Genomic DNA, 9,623 nt, shown 5'->3' with positions numbered 1-9,623 from the left:
TTAATTATTTAATAAACTTCGAAAATTCATATCTTCTTCATACGAACTTCGTTTTCGACGTTCTTTATATCCACGCGTAGGTGAGACTACGCTCTACGACTTTCGTTTAGACTCCGTTGGCTAATTTTGACTTTTATTTTTATTATTTATTTTTAATAGGCCGGGACAGAAAATTTCGTTATAAATTCATAACTTCTTCGTTTGACGTCCGTTCTTGCCTAACTTTTCGTCGTTTCGCTACTAACAACGAGATCTTCAATTCTCGTTTAGATCACTAAGGCTAAATATCACTCTAACGTAAATTCACTTTTTACGTCATTCAGCGTTGTGCCGGTTTTGTCGCGAAACTTCAACAAGTCATAACTTCTTCGTTATAACTCGGATTTTGGCGTTCTTTATATGCATGGAAACCTTATAACATATAATACAACTTAGTTAGGATTATTCATCCTAAATAATCTTCTATCAAAAAGTCATTTTTGACGCTTATCGTCTCTAAATTGACTAGCCCTGATCTACGGGCGTTACAAACTAGGCTTAGGACTCATTGTAAGTGGAGTGGACGAAATTTATGGATTACCCCATAAGATTTCGTCCAAGGGCTTACCAAGGAGTAGGCATGAGCAAACAGACCGAACCGGCCCGACTCGGACCCGACCCGGGAACCGACTTCGGCCAAAATCAAGAACCGAACCGGCTCGACGGTTCTACCGGTTCCGGTTCTTTTAGTTCCGGTTCCGGGTCCGGTTTTTGCTGGGTTTTCGATTTTGGAACCGGTTTGATTTGACACGCTTCCATGCGGGGCTTGTAACTCATTCAGTTTTTAACCAAATCAACCGTTTTTATAGTCTAAACTAAACTATAAAACCTAAACTAAGTGTAGGAAAAAGATTCAGGTCAAAGAAACTTAAATTGAATGAGTTATGCACATTTGAACAACAAAGTCAGATTACGTTTAATTTCTGTAACATAAAAAAAATTCTGATTTGACACCCTTCCTTGCGGGGCTTGTAACTCATTCAATTTTTAACCAAATCAAGCGTTTTTATAGTCTAAACTTAATTACAAACCCTAATATACATGTAGGAAAAAGATTCAGGTCAAAACAAGTTAAATTGAGTGAGTTATGCACTTTTGAACAACAAAGTCAGATTATGTTTAATTGTTGAATCATAAAAAAATTCTGATTTGACACCCTTCCTTGCGGGGCTTGTAACTCATTCAATTTTTAACCAAATCAAGAGTTTTTATAGTCTAAACTTAACTAAAAATCCTAATCTACATGTAGGAAAAGGATTCGGGTCATAAAAAGTTAAATTGAGTGAGTTATGCATATTTGAACAACAAAGTCAGATTATATTTAATTGTTGAAACATAAAAAAAAATCTGATTTGACACGCTTCCTTATGGGGCTTGTAACTCATTCAATTTTTAACAAAATCAAGCGTTTTTATAGTCTAAACTTAAATACAAATCCTAATCAACATGTAGGAAAAAGATTCAGGCCAAAACAAGTTAAATTGAATGAGTTATGCACATTTTAACAACAAAGTCAGATTACATTTAATTGCTGAAACATAAAAAAAATTTGATTTGACACCCTTCTTTGCGGAGCTTGTAACTCATTCAATTTTTAACCAAATCAAGCGTGTTTATAGTCTAAACTTAACTAAAAATCATAATCTACATGTAGGAAAAAGATTCAGGTCAAAAAAAAGTTAAATTGAGTGAGTTATGCAACTTTCAAAATTTGAGTGAGTTATCCGGTTCGGTTCCCGATTTTCGGCCGGTTCCAACAACCGGTTCTTACCGGGTCCCGGTTCCAAAAATTGACGAAATTATAGTATCGGTCCCAGCCCGACCGTTTTCCCGGTCCATATGCTCATCCCTACCAAGGAGGTCTATGGGTTGCGTTGGGCTTAAGTTAGGAACTAGGGTTTCCTTATTCAAGTCCAGCTTAAAGGTTAAGCAACATAGCCATATATAAACCTCCTGAACCCTAAGGATTTCAACCCCCATGTGATTCTAAGAGGACTTGGTCGACTTCATCATCTCTCCAAGTTATCCTTGTTGTGTTGAGTGTTTGTGACTCCATTAGAGGTGCAACACCTGGGGCACTAAGCTTTCAAGAGTCAATGATTGCTCTTGTTATTACAATATAACAAGTGAGGTAATCTTCCAACCCTTTTATATTTATGAATTTCGAAATTATGTATGCTAGATCTAGGGTTTTGCTTTGGATAATTGATTTGCATGTATAACTTGAGAAAAACCTAGATCCAAAGCATTAGGGTTGCATGTGCACCATAGGAATGTTGTAATGCTCAAAACCCATCACTTAAGACCTTCTAAAGCATGCATAGGGAAAAACTAAGCATCAAGACCACATTTTTATGACTCAAGACCCCTCATTAGGTCTGAAAGGACGACTTATTCAATTAAGAGCATGCCATGCTCAAGAATCATCATAGTTGAGACCAAAAACACCCTAAATGAAGAAATGGCTAGATCTACAAGATAAGATGATAAAGCAAGGAGCTTTTTACCTCCCGGAGGTTGCTAGCAAGGAGAGAATCCTAGATCTAAGTTGCTTCCAAGCTTCAAGGTCTTCCTACCACCTTCTTCTTCTTCTTCAAGAATGTCACCAAAACACAAAGATGAGCTCAAGATGCACTCTTCTCACTTAGGGTTAGCTAGAGGGACTTTTTTTTTTTTTTTTTTTTTTTTTTTTTTTTTTTCCAGGTGGAGGCTGATGAGGGAATGAGAAATGAGGTGATAATGATGCTTATATATGGACCAAACCCTAAAAATTAGGGTTTAAGGTTTTATCAGGTATACCCTGCGTACACGGTGTACGCGCAGCGTACTAGGGTCCACCCTAGTATGCCCAACCTACACAACGTACGCCCAACGTACTAACACTTTGGCTAAATCACCAAAATGCCACTATGTGTCATTTTTGCAATCTTTCTCAAGCACAATGGTCTAAATGCAATATTCCTTCATACATAGGGTTAAAATTGAAAATACCTCATCATCGGGATGTTACACTCTCAAACACATTCTTCGTTACCTTCGTGGTACTCTAGATCATGACTTAAAATTATATGCCTCTTCTGCATCTACTCTCACAACTTACTCTGATGTTGATTGGTACGGATGCCCTACGACCCGTCGATCTACATCAGGCTACTGCGTTTTTATCGGTGATAACCTAGTCTCCTGGTCTTTGGAGTGACAAAACATGGTATCACGGTCCAGTGCCGAAGCAGAATATTGGGGTCTAGCAAATGTTGTAGCCGAGACGAATTGGCTCTGCAACCTTCTCCGAGAACTTCACTCGTCTCCGCGCTCGGCTACACTTGTCTACTGCGACAACATCAGTGCCATATATATGTCTGGAAACCCGGTTCAACATCAACGTACCAAACACATAGAGCTTGACATCCACTTTGGCCGGGACAAAGTCGCTATCGGTCACGTTCGTGTTCTTCATGTTCCCTCTCGATTTCAATACACATACATCTTCACCAAGGGGCTTCCATTTCCACTTTTCTCGAAGTTTCACAACAGTTTAAGCATCTATCCTCCTCCCGTTCAAATTATGGGGGCATATTAGTGTACATTGTATAAGTATTATACCTTGTCTAGCCCATTATGTACTTGTGTTGTATATTCGGCCCCTCTTGAGGATGACCCATCACTTTGCATATTTATACCCTTTACTGTTAATGGAAGGAGACAGGGAATTATCCCGCTATTATCATCATCCTCTATAAAAGAAACCCTAATCGAATTCTACCTTAGCCGCTCCATAAACCCTGTCATTTCCATCGCCACCATGTCATCACTACCACCATCATTGGTTACTGCCTATGACCACCACCACCGTCATCGCCATCCCCGCTAATAACATCATAATGCATAGTGCCTTGACGCCACCGTCCTTAAACATATCACTGATTTTCTTCTCTCTAGGGCTTCTGATACCACGAACCATTAGAAATCTTTAATCCGTATCAGACAAACTCACCGCATCACCAATGTTTTGATTGTTCTCCGGTCCTCGCAAATGCTACTCGTGCCATGGCTTGACCATCTCTCTCTCTCTCTCTCTCTCTCTACATCTATCTATCTATCTTTCATACTTTTATCCTCTATAAATACCTATTAAACTTTAAACATTTTTACACCACCATCTATTTTATTCTCTATTTATTTTAACCTACATTTTCCTTTTCATATTATCACCTTAAATGGACCCAAATGGTTTCCACTTTCCTGTATGCTCCACCACAACCATGGGAGTAAGAACAAGGAAATCACATTGGTTTATGTTTGGATCTACGTTTTGGAGGAGAATCGAGCCAGTAACTCGCAAAGTTTTTTTTTTTTTTGTTATAGATCTTTTCAAAATGAAATGGTCTTGAACCCTATTCGACACTCCACCAACTTACCGTTAAGTTGAGTGATTTTTACCAAAAGATGTCGATGTTAAATGACATCTACAATACTACAACACAATTGTTAATGGACGTAGGAACTACCAATGCTAATGAAATTGACATTTTGGAGGTCGGTAATGAGCAATACAAAATGAAAAATAATGGGACGACCTTTGCCCATAAAACCATAAAACCGTTTGGGATGTTTTTAAAACATAAATTTTTTTATTGATGCTTTTATTAAATAATTCTTTGTAATGTTATAGTTACAATCAGTATAACTTTTTTGAAAATAAAAATAAAAATAGTTACAATCAGTATAAAACATAGCCATCCGTAGTTACACTGACACAAGGTACAACACCAGTAATGCTACAACCCACGTATATAATATATTAACACCCAAAAAACTAATCAGCATCAGCACTAAAATCAGGTTCAGGGGGTTTCGGTAAATTCACCAATTCCCTCCCCATATTCAGATTCCGCTCCCTGTCCCCATCCCGATTCCGATTCCGGTGAACCCCACGAACAGCATTCGTTGCAAACTTCGACACCAAGAACGTAACACCAAGGCTGCGAGAACCTCCATCACCACCACCACCCAATTCCACCTCTTCCTCCTCCTTCCGCCGGAGCATCTTCCGCCTGCAATACCGCCGCCAAGCCGCCTGAATAAAACACGCCGCCCAAGTCCGCCACTGCTGCGAATAAAATCTGAAAGTATGCTGCACCTGTCTACTGTGCAGCCGCCTAAACTGGCCAGCAACAAATTTCAACTCATCAGCCTTTAACGCAAACGCCTCCACCTCCCTCAAGGCCATTACAGTTCTAGTTGAAGAAGGAAGGTTTGAACCAGATTTCGGATCGAGTGCCCATGTCAAAAGCTCCTCCCCACAAAAGTCTCCTTCTTTCAATAAACTCCGGTTGAAAAACCCTGTTCTCCCTCCATCAGTTGTTACACTCTCGAGGCGACCTCGGATTATGAACAGCATTTCATCAACAGGGTCACCTTCTCTTACAATGTAAGTGTTATCGGTGCATAAACAGGGTTTTAATCGTTCACAAATCGCATCCAACAATCTCTCGTCCATGTCCTCAAACAAAGGAACCTGAAAATAAAGAATTATGTAAACTTTACTGTTGTTGTAAAATGCAAAATATGGTGAAAGTTAGTAATTACCCTTTTGACCAAAGAGAGACAAAGATGACGCTTTATGTCGCGTCTCAAATCTTTGGGTAAACTCAGAACCAAATTTTCTTCATCCACTCCACGAGTTTCTAACCACTTGTACTGATCGTAACGTCTTACACGCTCACGAAGATCTTGCGGAAGTAACCGGTGATGCATCCACTGCTCTGAGTCACGTCTCTTAACTCTCATTTCTTCAAGACGAATAGTAAGAGATTGAAGGTATGTCTAAAAAACCAAAACAATCATGTCAATCTCACTTCAAACACCTCAATTACATTTCCATTTTGTAGGTCCTATTTATGACATGAACAGATTATACAGTTTTGTGTTAAGATTATACAGTTTTGTGTTAAAATTATACTGTTTTGTGTGGAGTATGTATTGGACTAAGACTGATGTCAATGAAACAAAAAAATTCAGTTTCTTAACCTAACCTGCATGTTGCCTATCAAGAGGGCAAAGAGAATGAGCCCTGCAATCGCTAGTGTAATCGAAAATATAGACTCTCCGGGATACGTGCTCGTTTGAAGCCCTTGGCCGAGAGTACTATAACAAAAAGAAAAATATTATTAGACCGTAATTTTTTCTAGGGCTATGTTTTGATGATGAGGATGAGGGGGACATTAATGTCTTTTCCACAAACAATATTTATATCAGTCTCGGTCCCAGTCTAATATAACAAATCAATCAACCTCAAATTCTGTAGGCCCCACCACAAGCAGTACAAGTACTTTGATACAAACTTATTTGACGAAACGATGCCCGAAGACAAAGCCTGCTCGAAAATCCCGAAATCAAACGGCGGATCATCGCCATCTGGCGTGCAAGCTTCGGTTAATACTGAGTTACTTACACTGCTCCAGTTGTTGTACCCTGGCACGTGGCTATTTCCACAATACAACAAATTTACATCATGACCATTTCTTTCACAAGCCATTTGCCAACATGTATCATTTCGCTCTACTGACAATATGTACCAAAAGGCCCCAACTATCTGTAAAAAAAAAATAAACATAATTATTTTTTTTTACTTAATCTGGCAAGCTATATATGAGTGTTTCTTTTTTACTACGTAATTATTTTTTTCTTTTCATTTTACAAAGTTTGCGATGATTTTTTTTCATATATTTTTTAAACATTAGACAACACTTACATGACTAGCGAGCATGTACAGCAACAAATAATAAGCAGCACCAGCCCATGTAGTTTCAGCAATGACACCAGCAGTCCTTTTTAATTCAGAAGTCAAAGGCACAATTCGTGCAAATCTTGGGATATATTGAAGTAACACAATAAAAAATAGTGATTGTTTTGTAGAGAGTACATCTGCACCTTTAGACCCATGTAGATATTTCCAAATAATAATCTACAAAATTGTCAAACACAAAACAATTACATGTTTTAAGTTGTGAAATTGAGATAAGGTCATAAAATAGCAATGTAATTTTCAATATGTCCCACTTAGGTTGCTATGCCTAGTCTATCAAAAAGTGTCCCAACTTTTCAAAAAGTACATTTGCTATTTTACGACCTTATATGCTAAGTTAACAACTTTTCAACAAAATCTTAGCTTATGTAATTCTAACCTGTGGTAGGGGCAAGATAGCAAGAAAATCAATAATAAAATACCACTTCAAGTATCTTTTAGCTATTTGTGTAGGATCTATCACAAGTTCACCCCTTCCAAAAACTCGAGATGAAGGAGCAATGAAAGCAGTTCTAAATTGAAGAGCCATGTGAATAAGATAAAAAGAATCAACAAAGGTTCGAATCGTTGTAGCTATAATAGCTAAATTTTGGTCTATACCAAGGCAAGTTTTAGATTGATCAAAAACTGGAAGATAGAAAAAAAGTGGGTCCAATGATACGGCTAAAATACAAGAAACAACAAAGAATTTGTTCCATGTTAGAAGGAATTTATCTTGAGGGTCAAAGATTTTTTTCTCTGAGACTTTAAGATCTTCTGCAAATATAGCACGAGTTACACCGAGTTTAAGTGATTGGCCTATTGATTTAAGTCCTTTGAATCCATGTTTGTTTATGGCAACTGAGGAAGCGGGTGATGATGATGATCTTGAATCTAGATCATCCAACCTGTGAATATAGATGTAAATAACAATGATGATCTTGAATTTGATTCGTAATATACTTGAGAAAAAAAAAAAAAAGATTACCTCATGAAATGAGACTTTGAACTACATTTGAACATTTTTCCTAATGTTAACACATAAATCCAACTGTAGAACAAAAAACAGTGTTAGGGAACTACTAGTATGCGGGTTTTGAATCCATTTAAGGATTTGTCTCTGATGTTTAAAAAATATTGAAAAAGTGAGGAAATTGAATGAAATAATAAATGAGGGAATCTTGTAAAAAGTCAGTTGTTTCTTTTTTACTTAATCCGGAGAGAATCAAGTAAGAAGATTTAAAGATCTCTGGTCGAATTTCAATAAAACAACTATAGGAGATGACTGATTTCTAATAAGAAACAGGGTGATGAAAATTTCAACAGTTATTTACAGATTAATGTTTTTTACTTGAGTTTTCTTTGAAATTGATGAATAAATTTAGTATAAACGTCAATTTATCGATTTTGACCCAGTTCGTTCATTATCAAACTCGTTAAAATTCGGTACATTCACACAAGATCATTATGTTCGGGCTAATGCATGTCAATTAACTTCAAAAAGAAACGCGAAAGAATCATCAAATAGTGAAACCCAAAACTAGAAACAAATCTGACCCAGATTATTTGTTTGAAAACTATCCAAATCAAAAACTGTAATCTGTTACATGAACATGTAAAGAGTAATTAGAAACATTAGTGGAAATTGAACTTACAGTTGAAAAAAGTTCGCCGGACTATAACATCGGCATCGTTGGAGTTAAATTCGGAGACGATTTAGAGAAGTTATGCTGGAAAAGAGGCGAAAAAAGCGATCGAGGAATCGGGGTTACAAAGAAATGGTGTAAAGTATTTCCTCTTTTGGCAAGTGAGATGTATAAAGGAATCGAACTTCAGATTTAATTTGTTTCGATTGACGTTGTGTTGTTTTGAACCACCGCCCAAGTATGCTCTTTTTCAAGATTGTTTTTAATGTTTCTATTATTTTAGTTATTAAATCAAGTAAGTTACAGAGATGGTCCATATGTTCTTTTGAAAAGTTATAGATTTAGTCCAAAAGTTTCATTTGTTGCACTCAAAGTTATTTTATTTATTTATTTATTTATTTGCAACAAATGAAACCTTTGGACTAAACCTTTGAATGTAATTGCAAGTTTTAGTTCAAGAATTAAAGAAGAAAAATTGTTCCCGAGTGTCTCTTCTTTCTTAGTTTGTTGGGAGACTAGTCTCTTCTAATTGGCTGTGAGAGAGAGGTCCCTTAGGTTGTCCGGTATGGTTGCAACAGACGGGTTCGTGGTCTAGCTGGTCATGAACCACGAACATGCACACCATCTCGGTGGCTAGTAGTGGTTCGTGGTTGTGGGGAATCGTGGTCGGGACAATGAATGCAAACGGAAAATGTGATTGGGTGTAGAGTAACGACCATATTTAGGGTTAATTTTTTTTTTTCAATTTTACTATTCAAACAATATTAAACTACTTCTATAAATACTACACTTATTCATTCATTTTACTCACACAATTCTTTTCTCTTCTTCTCACAATCACACACTTATTTTGGTTTGTAAACGCAAAGCCAATAGCTCTTAAAATGATGAATTGGTCAGAAAATGAAGAATAGAACTTAGTATTAGCATGAGTAGCTGTTTCAGAAAACCCAGAAATACCTCCTAATTTTTGGGTAAAAGTTGGAAACGTTTTTCATGATTTAATGGGTTGCCAAAATCGTAATCTTGATGAAATATGTTCCAAGTTTCGTGACATGAGGGTAAAATGCCTTGAATTCAATGAGATTTATAACTTTGTTATAAACAATGTGGATGAAGACGACCCGTTTGTTATGGCCATGCACTAATAT

General features: G+C 37.0%; 1 protein-coding gene across 1 annotated transcript; it reads right to left on the bottom strand.

Annotated features, from left to right (window-relative positions):
- Positions 1–4,650: 4,650 nt before the first annotated feature.
- LOC111909256 (probable cyclic nucleotide-gated ion channel 5) lies at positions 4,651–8,730 on the bottom strand. Its single transcript, XM_023905044.3, has 8 exons — positions 8,482–8,730; positions 7,815–7,877; positions 7,227–7,734; positions 6,794–7,006; positions 6,333–6,634; positions 6,075–6,186; positions 5,629–5,865; positions 4,651–5,557 (listed from the first exon to the last, which is right to left on the bottom strand). The coding sequence occupies exons 2-8, from the start codon at positions 7,847–7,849 to the stop codon at positions 4,856–4,858; spliced, it is 2,109 nt and encodes a 702-aa protein (XP_023760812.1). The 5' UTR covers positions 7,850–7,877; positions 8,482–8,730; the 3' UTR covers positions 4,651–4,855.
- Between the last annotated feature and the right edge of the window lie 893 nt (positions 8,731–9,623).

This window comes from Lactuca sativa, chromosome 5 (assembly GCF_002870075.4).
Source record: "Lactuca sativa cultivar Salinas chromosome 5, Lsat_Salinas_v11, whole genome shotgun sequence".
NCBI lineage: Eukaryota > Viridiplantae > Streptophyta > Magnoliopsida > Asterales > Asteraceae > Lactuca > Lactuca sativa.
Note: the sequence above shows the minus strand (reverse complement) of the source record. Positions and strands in the feature narration are given on the sequence as shown.

Bases quoted from the DNA above. Each gene is read 5' to 3' on its own strand.
- LOC111909256 (XM_023905044.3), bottom strand. From the start codon at position 7,849: ATGTTCAAATGTAGTTCAAAGTCTCATTTCATGAG. The intron at 6,635-6,793 runs GTAAGTGTTGTC...TTTTTTTTACAG, and splicing joins TGTACATGCTCGCTAGTCAT to ATAGTTGGGGCCTTTTGGTA. The intron at 6,187-6,332 runs GTTGATTGATTT...TTTTTGTTATAG, and splicing joins TGGGGCCTACAGAATTTGAG to TACTCTCGGCCAAGGGCTTC.